This window comes from Lepidochelys kempii, chromosome 6, assembly GCF_965140265.1.
Source record: "Lepidochelys kempii isolate rLepKem1 chromosome 6, rLepKem1.hap2, whole genome shotgun sequence".
NCBI lineage: Eukaryota > Metazoa > Chordata > Testudines > Cheloniidae > Lepidochelys > Lepidochelys kempii.
The window spans coordinates 76,134,284-76,155,988 of record NC_133261.1 but is presented as its reverse complement, the minus strand read 5'-3'; the positions used below and the strand labels follow the sequence as shown (position 1 = coordinate 76,155,988).

General features: G+C 42.1%; 1 protein-coding gene across 16 annotated transcripts in view; it reads left to right on the top strand.

Annotated features, from left to right (window-relative positions):
- Positions 1-21,705, top strand: part of RYR3 (ryanodine receptor 3) — a 581,477-nt gene that overhangs the window by 344,030 nt on the left and 215,742 nt on the right. For 14 of the 16 annotated variants that reach the window (XR_012159473.1, XR_012159474.1, XM_073348839.1 and 11 more), the window contains 5 exons: positions 2,452-2,587; positions 11,560-11,740; positions 17,260-17,368; positions 19,582-19,702; positions 20,457-20,626. Coding sequence is in view for 14 of the 16 variants with exons in the window: in XM_073348839.1 (XP_073204940.1) it covers positions 2,452-2,587; positions 11,560-11,740; positions 17,260-17,368; positions 19,582-19,702; positions 20,457-20,626 (717 nt within the window). In the remaining 2 variants the exon portion in view is untranslated. The remainder of the gene's footprint in view (positions 1-2,451; positions 2,588-11,559; positions 11,741-17,259; positions 17,369-19,581; positions 19,703-20,456; positions 20,627-21,705) is intronic. The other 2 variants (XM_073348831.1, XM_073348826.1) reach the window with 1 other exon arrangement.

The window sequence follows — 21,705 nt, the reverse complement described above, 5'->3', positions numbered from 1 at the left end:
TAGCTCAAGTGGCAGAGATCTGTGCTGTGGATTGGAAGGTCCAAATCCTACTGATAACCCATGTGGGGGATCAGTGTGATTCCACATGGTGTAATTTCTGTTGCCTCATTTTGCTTTTTAAAAAAATTAGAAAATTATATGCAAAAATATGTGAAAAGAACATTAAGGTTGTAAAGTCAAGCATTCAAAAGTTAGGAAATGCTAGAGAGGATGGACCATCTTCTGGGAATCAATAAAGATTGTATAATAAATGACATTGTCTATAGGATCCCTGTCTCACTGGTTGCAAAGTTGGAAGGCATGAAGTGAAAATGCAGGAGATTGCAGGAAGAGAAAGGACGGTCTCATGATAAAGGCAGTTGAATGCTGCCCTCCAGAATTGGATTCTATCCCTGCCTTTGCCATAGAGTTCCTATGTGATGCTGGGCAGGTCATTTAAGACCAAATTTCTTCTGTCTGCTTTGTGTTTCTCATTTTCTGGTAGCCCAACTTGAGACCTTTGGGTCCACATGTACAGACGTGCTGAATGCTCACAACAGTAACTGAAGTCGGTTGGAGCTGTGTTTTCAACATATAAAATGCTATAAAATTGCCAATTACTCTGAAAAATCAGGACTTATGTGTCTCAACATGGGCACCCAAAATTAGGTGACATTTTTGATAATTTTGGTCTTAATCCCTCAGTGGTTCAGTTCCCCATGTGTAAAATGGGGATAATAACACTGCCTCCTGTTACAGCAGTGTTCTGATGATAAATTTATTAATGTTTGTGAACGGTTTAGGTATTAGAACAGGGGTGGGCAAACTTTTTGTTCTGAGGGCCCTAGAACTAGGAACTAGAAATTGTATGGTGGGCTGTGAATGCTCACAAAATTGGGGTTGGGTTGCAGGACGGGGTGCGGGCTCTGGGGTGGGGGTGCGGGTGAGGAGTTTGGGGTGTAAGAGGGTGCTCTGGGCTGGGACCAAGGGGTTTGGAGGGCGGGAGGGAGATCAGAGGTTCAGGAAGGGCTGCAGGTTCTGGCTGGGGGTGCAGGCTCTGGGGTGGGGCTGGGGATGAGAGGTTTGGGGTGCAGGAGGGTGCTCTGGGCTCGGATTGAGGTGTTTTGAGAGTGGGAGGGGAATCAGGGCTGGGGCAGGGGGTTGAAGCATGGGGAGAGGCTCAGGGGATACAGGCTCTGAGTGGTGCTTACTTCAAGTGGCTCCCGGAAGCAGTGGCATGTCCCTTTTCCGGCTCCTATGCAGAGACGTGGCCAGGCGGCTCTGCACACTGCCCCATCCGCAGGCACTGCCCCTGCAGCTCCCATTGGAGCACGTAGGAGCTGGAGCGGGCCCATGCCGCGGATTCCGGGAGCTGCGTGGTGTGGCCCTGACCCTGTGCCCCCACTGGAGCGCCAGAGCAGGGCTGAGCTGCGTGTTCCGGCCCCTGACCCAGCACCCGCGGGCCATAGTTTTCCCACCCCCGTACTAGAGTAGTGAGCACCATAGAAAAACCCGTGAGGAAATTAATAATTGTGTATTCAATGCAGGGTTTGGATGGGGCACAGTAAATAAGGTCACACATGATTAAGATAAAATGAAATATTGATTATATGAGCACTGTCCATCCTATATACTGAGGCAGAAGTCCTGTGGGAAAAGAAATGTGTTCATGTAATTAAAGATGGTATCATAATGCATACAGCTTGGGTTAGGATTGGCAGTGCAAATTAAGGTTGTACAGGCAACCTTAATTTTGGCCTTTTCCAAACTTTTGAGTGTGTGACTTACAACCTTAACATTCTTTTAATATTTTTGTATGTATATATAATATATATATATATATTAATTAGAATTGAGGATTATAGTGAAAAAATATTAGCCCACAGATTGATGGTTGAGACCCACAGTAGGATAAAATGCTCAAAGACATGGTTTTCTATCATAAATATACTATTTGAAAAATCCTGGGAGAGAGAACTACTGCTTCTCTTTCCTTCTTTTCCTTCCTTCCTTACCATCTCATGTTATCCTGCAGTATGGTACACATTAGAAGTTAACAGTAAAATTCTATGGCCCATGTTTTGAAGGAGGTAAGACTATTCACTATATCTTACTATAAATAACTTCCAACTTCTTCTGAAAGGTTCATTTGATTTTTCACCTCCCAAATTAAAACACTGTCAATTGTTTTATGGATGTTCTCATCATGTAAATGGGCCATCTTAAAAATAAAAGGGCTTTAGGTTTTTCATTATTTGATTTAGAAAACTGAGAGCTAGAAAAATTAATTGATGCAATGTTAAGCATAATCACATTGTTTCTCAGAGGCAAGTCAAAACATTTGCTATATAAAAACATCTTGTAATTTTTTTCTGATCTATTTTGTTTCAAACATTGATAACATTTTTAGAAATGTATGTCAAAACTAAAATATAACAAATGTTTAATACTACAGATGCTTATATTTAACAGGTTGTCACCTACTTGGCTGGTTGTGGGCTTCAGAGCTGCCCTATGCTGGTAGCTAAAGGATATCCTGACATTGGATGGAATCCAATAGAGGGTGAACGTTACCTATCATTCTTAAGATTTGCTGTCTTTGTTAACAGTAAGTTTAAATCTTTGGCATCTTGATTATCTCAAGAGAGATTTTCTTAAATGTTTTAAGAAAACCTCATTTTTTACACATTTCTCTATCAGTAAGATCTAAATCTTTGAGTTATTTAAAGTATACTATCTCTTTACAAATGTTACTAGCGTATTCCTTCCTTTATGTAATTATAATCGTCTTCATAATTGTTATTTAACTATATTTTTTTCTTATATCACATCTTTCAATGCTCTTGCAAATTTTAGTTATTTAATAAAGTCTGGCAATACTTTCTTAAGGTAGGTAAATAAAATTATATGAACTTTAGTGGTGGGTAAACTGAGGTGCCGAGAGGTTAATGACTTATACTGTTCCAGGACACACAGCAATGTCTATACTTTAAATGCACAGTCCTGACTTCCAGCAACTGACCACATTAATGTTACCACTATGAGAGTTACACGGATATGTCAAAGAGTAACTGTGCCACTTTGTGTTGCAAAATGCATAGTTATATTATATATCACAGTAAAATATTTTTGTGTGAGTTTAGTGTTTGTGAAAGATGCTGGATAAAGGTGATTGAAGAATTTAGTCTTCTCTTCTTCCTGTTGCCTGCCAATGTACCTTAATCCTGAAGTGAAAAAACAAACTCTAGAAGAGAAAAAGTAGTTCCTTCTCAATGTTCATTCATTTCTTGGCCCCTTGGCTGAGACTGCTGATGAGGCTCACAGATAGCAGTTGGCGCTTGAGAATATGTCTACACACTGCATGCTTCTTTAGGCAGCATGTAGTGTACATAAACATAGCTCCACCACCGCAGGTATGAAGAGCAGCATTGACTGGTGGAGGCCTGGCTTAGGTGAGTAAAGACATGCCCAAGTACACACCCTAATGGCTCTCCACTTGCCCAAGCTGTGCTTCCCATCTACACTGCTATTTTTTAGCAGTGTAGTGTCCCACTACTTCCTTGCTGATGGAGCCCTTCCTCGCTGGAGGGAAAGACTCAGGCAGTGGGAAAAGATGTTGTCAGCTCCCCATTGCTGGAGCCCTTCTCCTCAGCAGGGAAAGACTGCAGAAGAGGGGAAAGGCTCTGACAGGGAGGAGGCAATGGGGAAAGGCTCGGTCTTTTAAATGTAATGTAAGTATTCCTAACAAATTTTAAATGTTCATTAACTATACAATGGGAAGAAAGTCACTGATGAAAATCTGACAGTATAATTTTGTTGATCTTGTTTATTATAATATTAGATCACTAATCATACTAGTGAAAAGTTTGATGTAATGCACAAGAGGTTAAAATGAACAAAAAGGACCAGTTCAGTTGTAAGCACAATAATAGTTCAACATGCCAATTGTCCAAAATCTGGTTTTAGTGGCCATACCAAGTTGGGGCTGGGGGCAGTGCTAAAGCTTAAAAGGTTTGCTGATCACACTAATATCAGATTCAAACCTGGAGCCAAGTCTTGAAGTTTTTGTTCTGTCCTTACTCAGGCAAAATAACCATTGTTATAACTGGGAGCTTTGCCCAAATAAGCACTTCAAGGTTAACCTTCAGATATTAATAACAATGGTGTGATTTTTTTTTAATTTCATCTCTTTATATGACAACCCATAAAGATGAAAAAGGAAATACTGAAGGCTAATTTCAATGTGCCTCAAAAGTACAAATAAATCTAGCCCCTGCTCCCCAGAAGTCCTCAAATAATCTAACACCCCCAGCCTCACCATATAAAAATGACAAAAATATAAAATATATACAGTAAATACTATGTTCAAATCAAAAGAATTTAGAAAATAATATTTTTAGAATTCAGACATTAGTACAAAATACAAACTGAAACATTACAAGAAAAATTCCAAACCTTATTGAAATTAACAGCAAACAAATCCTAGAAGAGAGCCCTAAGCTAATGAAGAGTCAAACCAACAAAGTATAAAATGTATTAAATAAATTACTGGCCCCTTATAAGGATTTTCAGTTTTCAAGTGTTAGAGAAATGTTTCTCCACCTTTTTTTCATAATTTTTTTCATTACCTGGGAATAGAGTGATCCTTTTGTGAACCACTTACACTTGTAATCTCCCATCAACCTCAATTTGGCTACTGCTATATGGGGCATAATTGAAAATATTCATTAATCATAACATAGTGATTCTCATTGGGGTGTAAATTCTGTGGAGCCAGCAAACCCTAGAACTTCAAAAATATTTTGAAAGTACCACATGCAGCTCAGGATCTACATATCTGACATAAGGTTAGAGACCTCAGTTTTAATGCTATATGCTGTGTTGTAGTTCTGTAACTGTGAAATAGTGGAAGCGTTTATTCTTCTTTGAGTTCTTTTTTCCGCAAAATATTAAATATTTTCACTTTTAATTTGTCATGTGTATCATAAGCAGTATCACTTTATCCTGTGTTCATAGCCAATATCCGATTTGCATATCTCCTTCCTATAGCATCTCACTGTATTATTTCTCATCACATTGTCTTTTTGCTGTGGAAGTTTTGTCCTGGATATTGAATGTACACTTGAAGCTAGCATCATCAATTCTAACTCCTAGAGGGAACCAATAGTTAGAACTGTAGCGTGAGTGAGGACTTCTGGGTTCTATCTTTGCCTCTGCCACTGACCCACTCAGTGATTTGGAGCACTTAACCACTCAACCCCCAAGTGTACCATGTTACCTACCTGTAAAATGGGTAAAATAATACTTACCTCATAGAGGTGTTGTGAAGTTGAATTAATAGTTGTAAATTTCTTTGTTATACCCAAATGAAAGGCTTTATATAAAGATAAATTTCCACTGATACTACGAACAAAGGTGTAATGCAAGATATTGGGAAAATATGTTCTAACTATAAGCATAATTAAGCACTGGAATAGACTTCCAAGGTAGGCTGTGGATTTCCCATCATTGGAGGTTTTTAAGAACAGGTTTGACAAACCCCTATCAGGGATTGTCCAAGTATACTTGGTCCTGCACTAGCATGGAGGAAGAACTAGATGACTTCTCAAGGCCCCTTTTGAGCACCTTCAGGTTCCAGTGACAATGAGAGTTGCAGGTACTCGGCACGTCTGTAAATCAGACCATTAATCATCTTCTGCCTGAATTTCTCATCTATAAAATAGGGATAATACTATTTTACTACCTCAGAGGGGTGTTGCAAAGATAAATTAAGAAATATTTGAGTTACTGAGATACAAGCATCATAGAAATGCCTATAAATACATTAGATTTAATACTGGGCTAAAGTATTGCCTGGTGTAAGCTGATGCAACTCCCACAGAGATCTCCAAGCCAAATTCATCATTGAGTTAGACTGTGGCATAGGTTACAGTGGGCTCTAAGAAGTTAAGTAGTAAAGCTTGCACCAATTTGGTATGCAGTGGTCATACAACACAAGTAAAACTTACATGCTAAGGGGGCCAACAATTGCAACCTGCGAGAAATTGTAAAAAAATATTTAGACCTAATTAATTCTGGGTGTAATTTCGTTGAATTTAGTGGGCTACACTAGGGATGAATTTGGTCTCCCTGTTTTGAGATAGAGCTTTCCTTTCCACACACCTCTAACTTATAGTCATATGTAAATTTCTTTGCCTTTCACAAACCCACTTTCACCTCCAGTTTAAGTAAGTAGTATAAACCCCACATGTTTCACCACAAATTCTCTACCCTAGGAAATATCACTTAACAGGGGGAGAAACAGGGCATTATCCACCAAAGGAGGTGGATGAAGCATTATCACTTCTCTCATTCAAGAACAGGTTAGATAGATGTTCAGGAGATAAACTATTCAGGCAAAACTGTGTCAGTAGTTTTCTTTTAATAAAATTGTAATGTAATTTTATTCGCATTTGGAGTCTGATTTTGCAACAGGTATGCATACAATCCCACACACCCTCCCCACGGACTCCATACATGCAAGGCTGCAGGAACATCAGGTGTTTGGTGTGCAGTTAGATATTAGAAAGTGATCTGAATAAAAATGTCTAAGGGTATTAGTTTTGTTGAGTCATTGAAATGGCCATGGAAAGTGTTGCTTGTATTATGTTCACTATGTAATTCAGCTTTACAAAAGTATTTGCTTAACCATTCCAACTAAATCAAACCAAATTTTTTAATGTAAATGCCTGTATGCAAAACTAGATGATGTTATAAAATGAAAGCAGGCAGAATCTATTCCAAGGCAGAGTTATAACTGTGATTTAAAGTAGGATGAGGCATGGTGTGAAATACTTAATCTGAGCTATAGTATGCGTTATATGTAGAAATTGAGAAGGATTCTATTTAAAGCCTTCATATAGCAAGCAAAACATATTTATTCCTACCTAAACATATATTGAAAATAATTTGAGATACTTTTTTACTGCAATTAAATTACCGTGTCTAGAGGGCAGATGTATCAATCCTTGGAGATTTGACATTCCTTAGTCAAGCTGAGAAGATTTAGTTGCTGGATCACAACAGATATTCTTTGTGCTAGAACATAGATGATACAATATTTAGCAACAATCTCCATTTCTGTTGGACCACTGAAATAATATCACTTTCTTTCATAAAAAACACTGGCCATTTAGAACAATTAATCTTTTAGTTGGGGGGGAATGCACTGAGTTTTATACAATCTGAATGTGAGGGAGCCTGTTAAGTTAGTATTTATTCTTATATCAGTGCTTCATTGTCCCCTGTAGTACATTTTCTAAAGCTTTAAATGAATGCTTCCAGGGACTGGTAATCAGGAATTTAAATGTTATGATTGATCCAGGTCACCAGTTGGAATATTGGCCCTGGTTGGCAATGAACAGAAAATTCTTCTTTGAGTGATTGCACATATGCATTTCATTCTTGGTATATGTGCGCCCCATGCACAGTAGTCAGAAATTTTTATTTCAGTGATACCCATCAGGGTGGCTTGAGCACCTTCTGCTGTCGCACACCACTAAACTTCAAAATAAAGGACCCAGCTGCCCCAGAGCCCCCTCAGTCCCTTCTTACCACCTGTGATAGTTTTTGGAATTTCATGGTTTGCCTTAGCAAATGCTCTTGTGAATAGTTATCTCGTTTTATAGTTGCTTAGTACTTAGTAAGTGTTAGTTTACTTTTAGTGTTCTTTTTCAGTCCCCAGATCTGGGGTTTCTGTTTCTTGGTACTGAGGGATGCCTTGGTCACCATGCTTCAAGTCCTGTGTCTTTTGTTCTGGGCCAATGCCCAACAGTGACAGGCACCCAAACTGCTTGAAATGCTTGGGGAAGCTCATATTCAGAATCACTGCCAGATTTGCAAGAACTTTAAGCCAAAGACTAAAGACAGAGAAGCCAGGCTGAAGTTTTTGCTCCTGGAAGCAGCCCTGAGACTTCCGTCAGAGCCTAGCTGTCCTGATTTGGCATCAAGTGGTTTGGGATTGGTTAGTAGTGTGCCTTTTATGCTGCCTGAGATTTGGCACCACTTGCCCTCTCCAGTGCCCAAGAAGAGGCATGAGACCTATGGACAGATCACTGAGAAAGCAAAGCTGCTGGCAACCAAATCCTCTAAGCATGGGGATAAGAGTAGAGTACAGCCAAAATCCAAGCATTCCTCTTCTCAGGTAGTGTTGAAACCAGCACCATTGGCTCCAGCACTGAGGCAGGCACTGTTGAGTCTGGGGCCTGAAGAGGTGCCCTCTCCATTTTTGACCACAATAACTTGAGCCCATCTTGGTACTGACCATGCTGGAGGCATTTGCAGCAGTTAGAGATCTGCTGAGTCTATCGGTACCTGTGTCCCTGGTGGTGCAGGAAACCACGTTCCTGGTACTGGCAGACAGAGGTGCGCCAGTACCGCAGCAACCTCCTTGGCCTCAGACTTTATGTCCCCATTGGTACCATGCAATGTTCGCTGCTTTACAATCTTTACTGACTCGGCACCATTCTCCAGCATAACTGGGAGCCTCCCCCGCCACACCCGACCTTGGTCAGCAGAGAGTGATTCGTCCTTCTCTGAATTGGAGATTGGTTCCTATGTTTCCCAGCTTCAGAGCCAGTCATGCTACTCCCCACCTAGGTGTTATTACCTGGGGTTGCCTTGAGATCCTCAAGCTGCAATGGCCAAGAGTTACTGGGGCCCACCACCCTTCCGATGGTTCTTTTGGAATCTGAAGATTCCCCACAGTTTCCAAGTCATACATACGGCATTCCTGCTCTGTCTCCTCAGAGAGGCACAAGGAGTCTACTCACCAGACACTGCCTGTTCCTGAGTCCGGTTCTGGGCCCGGTGGTGAGCAGGAAGTGGTGGTTCAAGAGAAGTCTACTGGACAGCTTATGGAGGAGGGGCAGCCTCAACCTGTGCTGACTTCATTGTCCTCCTCCCCTGATGAGGCAGTTTCCGCATGAGCCATCTCATCCCCTTCTGATGATTATAGAGCTCACTTACTCAATGTGTGTGAAGGTGTTCACTGTGTCCAACCTCAGCCTTCATTGACATTGGTGACAAATGCATCTGTTCTGAGTTCGGGTGCTCATCTGGGTCCCCTCAGAGTTTATGGTCCTCACAAGACATGTCTCTACACATCAATGTCAGGGAGCTAAGGGTTATTCGCTAGTATGCCAGTTTTTCCAATCTCAGGTCCAGGGGAAAAGCCTGTTTGTTCTCAGAGACAACACAGCAACAATGTTTTACCTCAACAGGCAAGGAGGAGCCTGCTCTTCCCCACTTTGTCAAGAGTCCATTCACCTCTGGAACTTTTGCTCTGTCAGTTAAATCAATCTTGAAACCTCTTACCTTCCAGGGGTGCAGAGTGAGCTTGCAGACCATCTAAGCAGATTGTTTACAAATCACCACGAGTGGTCTTTCTGCCTGGATGTAGCCAGGTGCATTTTCCAGCAGTGAGGGAATCCCCAGATAGATCTATTCACAACCAAAACTAACAGAAAATGCCATCAGTTTTGTTCCATACAAGGTTGCAGTTCGGGTTCCGTCACAGACACTTTCCTACTACCCTGGCCGAACAATTCTGCTATGCTTTTCCTCCAATTCCACTCCTGCACAGAGAGTTGCTAAAGATCAAGTGGGACCATGCCTGAGTTATACTAATAGCCACAGCATTGCCCTAGGAGCACTGGTTCTCCACTCTCATGGATCTATCGGAGAGGCTCTGATTTCTTTCTGATTTCTGATCAGGTTCTTAAAACAAGAACTTTATTATAAAGAAAAAAGTAAAAGCAGCACCTCTGTAAAATCAGGCTGGAAGGTAATTTTACAGGGTGATAAAAAGATTTAAAACACAGAGGATTCCCCTCTGGGCTCAACTTCAAAGTTACAAAAACAGGAATAAACCTCCTGCAAAGAATAGGGAAAATTCACAAGCTAAAACAAAAGATAATCTAATGCATTTCCTTGCTTTACTTACAATTTTTGTAATCCTAGATGCTCATTTCAGGTATGTTTTTAGGAGATGTTTTTTCCTGCCGTGGTCTCTCTCTGTCTGAGAGAGAACTAACAAGGAGAGCACAAACAAAACCTCTTCCCCCCCCCCCACCCGCCAGATTTGAAAGTATCTTCTTTCCTTGTTGGTCCTTTTGGTCAGGTGCCAACCAGGTTATTTGAGCTTCTTAACCCCTTACAGGTAAAATGATTCTGTACCTCTGGCCAGGAGGGATTTTATGTTACTGCACATATAAAAGTTGTTACCCTTCCCTTTATATTTATGACAGCCCTCATCCAAGATTTCTCTCTAAAGTGATTTCTAACTTCCATATTAACCACTTGATTTACTTTCCTAAAATAGAGATAAGCAATGCCTGCACACCCTAGATGTTAGAAGGGCTTTGGTGTTCTACATAGAACTAAACAGTACCATTTGTCAGCCTAAATATTTGTGGTCATGGCAGATGGGATGAAAGATTTCCCGATCTCTTCACAAAGAATTTCATCATGGATAGCCTCTTGTGTTCATGTATGTTATGTCCTGACTGGCATTTCTGCATCAAGCAGAGTAACTGCTCATTTGACAAGATCTCAAGTGGCTTCAACTGCATTTCTTGTGCATGCCCCTATCCAGGAAATTTGTAGAGAGGCTACCTGATCTTCAGTCCACACCTCTGCATCCCATTATGCCATCACTCAGTACTCTAGAAACTGCTAAATTTGAGCGAGTTGTACTTCAGTCTGTGTGCACATCGATTCCTATACCACCACCTGGTTTATAGCTTGTGAGTTGCCAAGTGTGGAATGCTCATGCGCAATCACTCAAGAAAAAATAGTTACTAAACTTCCATAACTGTACTTCGAGATGTGTTACACATGTTCAATCCATGACCCACCCGTCTACTTCTGTGCATTGGGGTTGTCCAGCAAAAAGGAACTGAGGGGACTCTGGGATGGCTGGGCCCTTTATACTTGGATGCATTGGCAGTACCATCCTGGCAGTACCACTGAAGGAAAAGTTTCCAATGACTTGCAGGCTGCACTCATGCCAAGAGTGGAATGAACATGTGCAACACATCTCAAAGAACAGGAATTACAGAAGGTTAGTAGCCATTTTTGTTACCTTCTAGTGATGGTTTAATTATTTATGTGAAATGAGTTCTCAGTCCATTTCCTGCATGGACACTTCAGAAGCTACTATCACAGTTGCTGCCTTTGTTGGCCGTTTCAGAAGAGAGGAAAAAGACAGAAGTAATCATGGAAATGAATTCCCCTGGCAACCCTAGAAGTCAATCTTCTAAGTTAAAGTTGTTGAACTTTGGCCAAAGCAGTTTGCAGGCGTTTACACTGTCATTCCCTATATACTAACTGCTCTTTGATTAAGTAGAAGATTTATCTCTGGTGCTGTAAATTTAGCATTTTTTCCTTCTAAAAAAAAGGTTGTTTTTCTTTCTCTCTCTATTATTTTATGTACTGTAAAATTTAGGGAAAAATCCAAACTGTTCATAAATTAGTGGTTGCCTTTCAGAAGAAGTATATTGGCTTTTATATAAGAGGCTAACGTGTCCTGTTGGTCTTTAGGTGAAAGTGTTGAGGAAAATGCTAGTGTTGTTGTCAAGCTCCTTATTCGACGTCCAGAATGCTTTGGGCCAGCTCTTAGAGGAGAAGGAGGAAATGGTTTGCTGGCAGCTATGCAAGGAGCTATTAAGATCTCAGAGAACCCAACTCTTGACCTTCCATCTCAGTGCTATAAAAGAGAAGTGTAAGTAAATGTATATGCTCTTTTGGCAAATGCTGATGTTTCATTAGCTGAATTATTAATCTTGTATACTACAGTAGTACCTAATAACTAACCATGTTTGCCCCATTGTGCTAGGCACTGTATAGACACAGAGCAGCAGACAGTCCGTACCTCAAAGAGTTTACAGTGTAAATTGATAAGACAGACAGAGGGGGGACGGGGAAGGATAACACACAAGCAGAGCGAACAGGGTGACAACAGTAAACTTCATGTTAGCTCCATGATTGCTTTTTAGGCTGGGTTTAGTTAGGAGGGGATCAGCTAAATAGAAGGAAAAGTGAAGGGAGAGAGGACATGGAAGGGAAAGAAGGCGTAGGGGACAGGGCAGGGAAGAGTAGGGTAGAGGAGCAGGTGTGGTGTGAAATTGAGGTGAAGAGATTATGAGAGTTGTGGGGAACAAGAGGGTTGGAGCACACACAGAGAGCCAATGAGCACCGACCTCAGAAGTCCCGTCAAAATTGTACAACATTCTCTGGCTGTCTGAAGGTCCCTGCTTTAGCTGCTTCTGCTCTGACCTGGAGTTTCTGACTGGTTCCTCCCTGCAGTTTTTCCCCTGAAGCCACATGGCAGGAGGAAAGAAAGGTCTTAGTGCCCAAGAGTGGTGGAGGTGATGTCTCCTCTGCACAGTTCTTGGATGAGGGGAAGGGTGACCCCAGCTGGCCCTATTTTACCCCCTACCCCAGCCAAGATTCAATAAAATCTATGCATTATTGAATACTTTACACAGAAGAAATGTTTTTGCTTCTGGAATTCTGAAAGAAAAGATTAAGGCTGAGGTTTTCAAAGCAGATCAACAGATTGAAAGATACTTGTCTAAATCCCCTAATGTGCTTTGAAAATCTCAGCGTGAGAAATGTCTTGAAGTTTGTCCTTCCATTTTTCTAAAGCAATTGGACATATTTTTCTAAACCACACTGTAGAGTACATTTTTGAATTGGTCATTGTCACAGAATCCTCCTGTCAGCAGACTCCTGTCTATGACCACACTCACATTTCCATGCAGTGCAGTAGTTTTTTGACTTTACACATCAATTAAAAGTTGATAACTCTGCTTTGATGGTAGACAGCATCCTAAAAACATAACTGAAGAGTAAACAATTATTATCCTTTGAGTGTTTATTCATGTCCATTCTACATTAGGGATATGTGCTTGCCTCAGCAGTATCTATAGGGGACCGGCTCTGGCACCCTCTGGAGTGGTGCCCGCATGGCCCAGTATAAGGGGCGCTGTCGGCTTACCCACCCTCGGTTTCTTCCTGCCGTCAGTGACAGTGCTGGAACATCTGCTTCTTCAGCTAGTGTTGTCTCGTTCTCTGTTTGTTCAAACTCTGTAGAACTTGTAGTATACTTGTAGGTAATTGTTGTTACAGTTAGTTACCTGTAGTAATAGTTCTTGAAGTTCTCGTAGTCCCGAACGAGACTCAGCCAGGGGATGGGGCATGCCCCAGTGCCCAGGCTTTAAGCCCTGTGATTGCTGCAAACGGCCTGTGCCCCTCAGCAATCCTCAGACCAGCTGCCTAAGGTGCTTAGGTGAGAGGCACATGAGCAACAAGTGTCGGATCTGCAAGTCCTTCAAACCTAGGACAAAGAAGGAGTGCCATATCCATCTGAAAGCGCTCTTAATGGAGTCAGCACTCACTCTGGCATTGGAGCAGCAGTCCGACTCCACACTGAGCACTGTGGCCTCTGTACCCTCTGTACACAGTGCTCCGCCAGTGCCGTCCACAGCCTGGCACCGGTCTCCCTTCACGGCTCCTGTCAAGAAGGTCCCAGAGATCCCGACCAAGACTCCCGTCTCGCTCGGGACAGGTCGGCTTCAGGACGCAGCAACTGGCACCAGTCAGACAAGAGCCACTGCTTCACTAGATCCTGGTCGCCTGCTACTGACCGCTCTGCTTATAGCTCCAGCACAGAGCGAGGTTCCCTGACTGTGGGACAAGCCCCGGTACCAGAGATGCTGCCTACATCATCAGCACTGAAACCTGTCCCATGGCCCCAAGTGCAGTGGCTGGGGCCATGGTACCCATGGAACCCTTGGGGGTTCAGCCAACCTCCCCAGGCTGCCCGGTTGGTGTCGGGAGCCTCAGAGAGGCCAGAGGCCTCGGTATCCTGTCCCTCTCCAGTGCTCGAGGCTTCGGGGGGGTAAGACCCCAGAGGTCCAGGAGGACCATGGGGAGTAAGCTACTGGACCACCAATGAACGTTGAGGTTCCCGTGGCACCAGCCAGATGTTGCCAGACAAGGCTATCATGAGGCCCCCTCACCTAGTTCCTCAGGATGACGCCAAAACATACCAGGAACTTTTGAAGAGGGTTGCTTCCAACCTGGGACTTCAGGCAGAGGAATTGAAAGAGCCCTCGGACTCTCTGTTTGATGTGCTCTGCTCCTCGGCTCCTGACAGGGTGGCTCTACTCCTTCATGAAGGGGTTTCCAAAATCACTAATGCCCTGTGGCAGACCCCCTCTTCCGTGTCCCCTATCTCTAAGAGGATTGAACGCAAGTACTTTGTGCCAACCAAAGGGCGTGAGTGCTTATACTCCCACCCAGACCCCAATTCCCTTGTGGTTGAGGTGGTTAGCCACAAGGAGAGGCTAAGACAACCATGCCAGGCTTCAGATGCGGCCCAGACAGCAGTGGCTGGGGATCGTTTATTCCCAGTCCCGAGACCCCCTGGAAAAGATCATTACCATTCCCCAGGTGATACTTACCTCAGTGCGATGGTGGACTGATCACAGGACAGTCCTGGAGTTGGTTCCGTTTGACAACTCCATTGAGTTGGTGTCGGATGCCTTGGACCTCAGCTCGGGGGCACATCTCGACGACCTCCAGATACAGGATGTGGTAACCGGAGGAGGCAAAGTTGAACATAAACATCAAAGAGCTCAGAGTGGTCTGGCTGGCATGTGGACTCTTCCTACCCCTCCTGTCAGGCAAGTGGTATGAGTCCTGCCTGACAATAGAGCCTCGATGTTCTACATTAACAGGCAGGGGGGAGCATGCTTGTTGGCTCTCTGTCAGGAGGCGCTTCTGCATCAGCCACAAAATCCACCCAGCAGCTTGTCACCTTCCCAGCATCAAGAATACACTGGCAGACCAGCTCAGCAGGGACTTCTCCTCTCACCACAAGTGGTCACTCTGCCTGGAGCTAGCCTGCATGATCTTCCAAAGGTGGGGGACTCCCCAAGGTGACCTATTTGCCACCACACGGAACAGGAAGAGCCATTGCTTCTGTTCTCGGTAAGGTCTGAGCAGGGGATCCCTCTCCGATGTCTTCCTCCTGTCATGGTTGGGGGGGCCTCATGTATGCGTTCCCACCAATTCTGCTCATCAGCAAGCTACTGACAAAGATCAAGAGAGACAAGGCACAGGTTATCGTGATCGCCCCGGTGTGGCCTTGCCAGCACTGGTTTGGCACACACATGAACCTGACAGCAGCCCCTCCCTGTCCCTTGCCCAACCGACTGGACCTGCAGTCACAGGACCATGGTTGGCTCTTGCACCCCAGCCTCACATCCCTCCACCTCTTGGCATGGATGCTGTGTGGCTGAACCCGGAGGAGCAGGCCTGTTTGGAGGAGGTCCAACAGGTCCTCAAGGGACATAGGAAGCCCTCAACCAGACTGAGTTACCTGGCCAAGTGGACAAGGCTTTCCCACTGGGCATCCGGGTATGGTGTCTCTTCCTCCTGAGCATCCGAGCGTGGTATCTCTCATTCCATTACAATCTGTCTTAGATTACCTGCTTCATTTGAGGAACCAGGGCCTTGCACATACTTCTGTTAGAGTGCATCTCACAGCCATCTCTGCTTTGCACCCATCGATTCAAGGACAGACTGCATTTTCCCATTACATGACGGTCAGATTCTTGAGAGGTCTCAAGAGACTCTTCCCACAGGTGCGGGCTCCTGTCCCCAGTGGGATCTTAACTTGGTCCACTCTAGGCTCACAGGCCTGTCCTTTGAGCCGCTGGGCTCCTGCTCCCTTTTCCACCTGTCATGGAAGGTCGTGTTCCTGGTGGCAGTGATATCGGCAAGACGAGTCTCTGAGGTTAGAGCCTTGACCTCAGAACCACCGTACATGGTCTTCTACAAAGACAAGGTTCAGCTGCGACCCCACCCAGCCTTCCTGCCGAAGGTGTTGTCCACCTTCCATATGAACCAGGAAATCTTCCTCCCAGTGTTCTGTCCCAAACCACACAAGAGCAGCGAAGAGAGGTGTCTTCATGCGCTGGACTTCCAAAGGACCTTGGCTTTTTACTTAGAGCTTATCAAGCCTTTCCAAAAATCATCTCAACTCTTCATTGCTACAGCGGATAGGATGAAGGGCTTTCCAGTGTCCTCACAGAGGATTTCCAACTGGATCACCTCGTGCATAAGGACCTGTTATGACCAAGTGAGAGTTCTGCCACCACCGATTGTAAGAGCCCACTCAACTAGAGCTCAGGCGTCTTCGGCGGCCTTCCTGGCTCACATCCCTCCCTATCCAGGACATCTGTAGAGCCACGACGTGGTCCTTTCTTCACACGTTCACAGCTTACTATGCCATCACTCAGCAGGCCAGGGATGGTGCTGGGTTCGGCAGAGCTGTGCTGCAATCAACACATCCATGAACTCGTACCCACCTCCAGGGATACTGCTTGGGAGTCACCTAATGTGGAATGGACATGAGCAAGCACTCGAAGAAGAAAAGAGTGTTACCTTTTCCATAACTGTTGTTCTTTGAAATGTGTTGCTCATGTCCATTCCACAACCCACCCTCCTTCCTGACTGTCAGAGTTTCCGGCAAGAAGGAACTGAGGGTAGGGGGAGCCGGTGGCGCCACTCCAGAGGGTGCCAAAGCCAGTCCCCTATGGATACTGCTGAGGGAAAAACTTACAGCACCAGTGCATGTGGCGAGCACAGACACCTAATGTGGAATGGACATGAGCAACACATCTCAAAGAACACCAGTTACGGAAAAGGTAACTGTCTTTTTCAAAGAGAAATTGGACCTATCACTTATCTTAATATGTATAGGACCTAAATTAGGGCAAATAATTCTCTGTATGGGTGCACAGCAAACTTGAGAACCCAATACATGTTTTAGATACATAAGTATTAGTATGAACTTCCAGATGTGGAACAGGCTACGTAATATATAATTGGACTTTTCATACAAAATGCACACAGGGAACATGCTGCAGTTAATGAAAAATAATTTTTAAACAGAAAACACAAAAGACTTTTCCTTCCTATTCTGGGCTAACTTATAAAATAAAGACTACAATAAAACCTGAATAAAAAGTGAATAATAAATGTATTTCTTAGTGTAGAAGAAATTAACCTGTGACCAGACACAAGAAATAGGTCAATAAACACTGCTTTCAGTCAGCTGGCGCTTCAGTCTAAAGTTTTACACAGTCACCCCTATAATGAAGAATCCAACCTTATTTTAGGCTATCCTATGGCAGCCAAAATATTCTCATGTTTTTGGTGCCTTTTCAGCAGTGTTGAAGAAGAAGAGGAGGAAGAGATTGTGCACATGGGCAATGCAATCATGTCCTTTTATTCAGCTCTGATAGACTTGCTTGGACGCTGTGCACCAGAAATGCATGTAAGTGGTTTTGCTCCCTTGCTCAGAAATAAAAGTAAAAGGAGTTGGGTAAAATATACAAGCTGCAAATATTTCTATCCATTCAAGTGACACCATACTAAGTACACATTATATAAAGTAAACTATACTTATTGCTAACACTGTTATTACGTGAGCCCAAGATTTTGGATATTAGCATATGTGTTGGACTAATAAAGAAATTACAGTATTTCCCTTGACTTATATTATGAGCATAAGTATAAAACTTCTCATCTAGGCAGCTTAACTCAGATGAAGTATAAGAGTTTTGTTTGTTTGTTTGAAGGACCTGCTTTTATACAGTGTTTTATACCTGGATTAGTTATGCTGCAATGAAATTACATTAATTGCCTAGGGTCATGTATTGAGTAAGTAGTCTGGAACCCAAGGACCTTTATTATTATATCTGTATGACAACAACGTGTAGAGATCCCGACTAAGACTGGGGCACAAAGCTGAGAGGTAGTTGCTGCCCTGAAATATTTAATTAGGCAAGAGACAAGTGGTGGAAGAGGGCATAGAGAAACACAGAGGTGAAGTGATTCATCCAAGTTCAGTCAGCATGTCAGTATCAGAGTTGTGAAATAGAACCCAGGACCAAAATCCAGGTTCCATTGAAGTCAATGAGAGTTTTGCCGTTGACTTCAGAGAGATTAGGATTTCACTTTACAGGTCTTATAGTGCAGTGCCCTATCAACTAGGCAGCACTGCCTCCTCAAATATGATACGTCAGTTGGTGATGCTGATGCCTTATAAGTAGGATAGAAAAGAAATCATAGATGCTCTGACCATTCTTCTTGATCTCTAATGATTTGATTAAATGTAAATATAAAGAGTTGAAAATAAAATGTGAGTCTTCAGGATAGAAATAGAATGTAGGAGAAATTAAAAAACCCGTAACTTCCACTCTTAAGGAATAGAGTTAATTATTCTTTGATAAAAACAAACTTTGCAAGCTACTGACAAGTGAACTGCCCACTTGCTAGTTCATTTTACCACATTAGTTTTATTGTCCTGTAGCATACTTTGCAGGAGCTGCTAATGTAAACCGATGATTATGTGGCTACTCACATAAAGATTAGCTTGTCTGTATTTAATTCATCACACAGCAATGAATAATTTGCAAAACTGTACTGATATTGATGCTGGATAGGAATCATCTCTATGGTAGGGAAAAGATGGTATATTTGTAAATGAATGTATATTACATTGTAAGTTTTGTCATAGAAAGCGCCATAAATAAGTTCAGATTTATTTTTTTAATTCTTCTTTTTCATTTGCTCATAACTTTCTCAGCCATTTCTTAGAACATATAACTTCCCCTGTGTGATCTTAGACCAAAGATAACTGTTTTGAAAAATCTGAGGAAAATCAGTTTGGGTGTTTTGAATAGTCTAAATATCTAACCTAAACACAAAATAAGTTCACATAAATAAACGTTCCGGGGAAGATTTTCACAGGCACGTAGGGCAAGTGGGCACTATCATTGGAAGTTTATAGTAATTATGCCCCGAATCAGTTGCACATATACAAAATGGGAAATGACTACCAAGGAAGGAGTACTGTGGAAAGGGATCTGGGGGGATCATAGTGGATCACAAGCGAAATATGAGTGGACAGTATAACAGTGTTGCAAAAAAAGAAACAGCATTCTGGGATATATAAGCAGGAGTGTTCTAAACAAGATTTGAAAAGTAATTCTTCCACTCTACTCTGTGTTGATTAGGCTTCAACTGGAGTATTGTGTCCAGTTCTGGGCACCACATTTCAGGAAGGCTGTGGACAAATCAGAGAAAGTCCATAGAAGAGTAACAAAAATGATTAAAGCTCTAGATTTGTTGCTCTGGTACCCAAGTTAGTGAGATAAAAGTTAGCTTTGGTATGTCTACCTGAACCCTGTGATTTCAGTGTAGTCATAGCCTAAGTGTGTTTTCAGAAATCTGTTACATCCCATTTAAATTGGGACAGGCAAGAAGGGTGGAATGATTGAAAACTGGAACCTCCCTTTTATATACTCTGTTTGTTTGTTTGTTTGTTTGTTTGTTTGTTTTTGTGGGGGGGATTTGCAGTGATTTACAAAGCAAACAAAACCCTTAGCATTAATATTTCAATCAATTAGGTTTTGTCAATGTTTTTCTGATGTCCCTTCAATTAACTAAATGTCGTCTTTTATATGTATGATTGTGTTTCAACAGCTTATCCAAACTGGGAAAGGAGAAGCTATTCGAATCAGGTCAATTCTTCGTTCTCTTGTGCCAACAGAAGATTTGGTTGGGATTATAAGTATACCACTAAAGCTATCAACAGTTAACAAAGGTAACTTCAATTTATCATTGTGCAGACTTTTCAAAAGTGTTTAAATAGATATACAAAAGTTTTTTTGTTGCTATAGTTTCTATGGACTTTGGGCTAAATTAAACCCTGGTGTGAGTGCATCTTCACCTAAATCAGTGGAGTTGCACCCACATGCACTAGGGGAGCCCTTGGCTACATTGTTTGGCCATTCCAGAAGAAAGACAAGAAGCAATTATTTCATTAATTCATAGAAAATATCTGGGAGCACCTATCAACAAATTGTACAGTGCAGGTTGTCATCCTTTCCTTAATCAATGCCAAATAATCGCCATGCCCTCCCACACAGGAGGTAAAAGGGGCCTATAAAAAACAGCAAGAATGCCTTTATATGTCTTATACTGGGGCTGTGACTTTACAAACATATTCTGATTGCCTTTTACAATTTCTAACCAATCTTTCTGCATTGTCTAACTGTCTCTATGTCTTTCTCCATAATAGTTCTTTATTGTTAAGAAAATTGCTTTATACATGTTGATTGCTTAGAACAAGAGACAAGGCAATTTTACTGTGGACACAAGTATGCATGCTAGGCCATTGAACTTACTGGTGTTGCAGCTGCCTAGTTCATTGATGAATTAGATCCTATAATTTTATTGTCTTCTATTATACATTAGAATTTTTTAGAAGATTTGAAAAAAAAAAGTTGTTAGGAGATTTTGAGCTGAGCTGCATTTTTTGTGTGAAATAGAAATTAAATATTTAAAAATTTTTTTAGATGGTACAGTCAACGAGCCAGACATGTCTGCAAGTTTCTGTCCTGACCATAAAGCACCCATGGTGCTGTTTTTGGACCGTGTCTATGGTATTAAGGACCAAAGCTTCCTCCTCCACCTACTGGAGGTTGGATTTTTACAAGACTTAAGAGCATCTGCCTCTCTGGATACAGTAAGTATTTTGTTAGTGAGAATTAGGAACATTGGTTAAGGATACTGGCTACATCAGAGTTACAAAACATAACTTTTTAGTTAGTATTGCATAAAAAGGAAAAGTAATAAATAAGCCTTCTCACAATGTTCACTAATATCAGCAAGCAATAATAATGCAATTACAGATTTATAAACATACAGTACATATGTTTGATCAAAAATGTTCAGAACTAGCATTAGGGGAGGAAAAAGCCCCAAAGAAATATAGTATAAAGAGCTTATAAGGTAACAAAAAAGCTAGAAATTTCAATACAAGAATATGTTAAAAAATAAATTGCAGTTAGTATGAATATGCTTAATTGTTTCAGTTAGAAAGCTCTCGGACAGCATCCACAATACTGAAAATTCATATAATAGGATCTGAAGGGATTAGGAACTTAAAGAATATGAAAAATGTGGCAAACTGGGCCAGACCACCTTCAGATGCATAGGAACTCTGCTCACATATCTGAGAAAATAATTTATCCTTTTTCCTTTAAGGACACTGTTAGTTTGGGACAGGGGAGGGGCAAGAAATCTGTTTTCTATGAAAAACTAGAGAAATGCTCATGTTTTTTCTCAGGTTCCCAGAATTACTTTGACTCCTTATGCAGGTGCTGGAGGCATAAGAGTCAAATTCACAGCACAGAATGTTAAATCTACACTGATGAAGAAGAAGGAGCAGTGATGATTGACTGAGGTTACAAAACAGAGGATTGGTCAGCCTTTCTTTACTCAGCTGCCAAATTCTCCTGTGCAAATCTTCTTCAACTTCACCAAAGCGTCCTTTGTGCGTCAGTCATATTAGATGCCTCAGTTTTTCAGTTTCATAATCTGGTCACCAACCACCATCACAATTAATCTTCTTATTCTAACTATCCAAATTTCTTAGGTTTTCAATTGGGCCTGGACATATTATGATGAGAAACATTCTCATGAGCTTTCTGGTACTTCCTGTAACCATTCAGTCCAGGAATACTATGAATCCAATTCCTTTGATTCTCTCAAAAGATCAGTCTCTGAACCTTTACGTTAATAAGAACTCTTTTCTTTACAGAA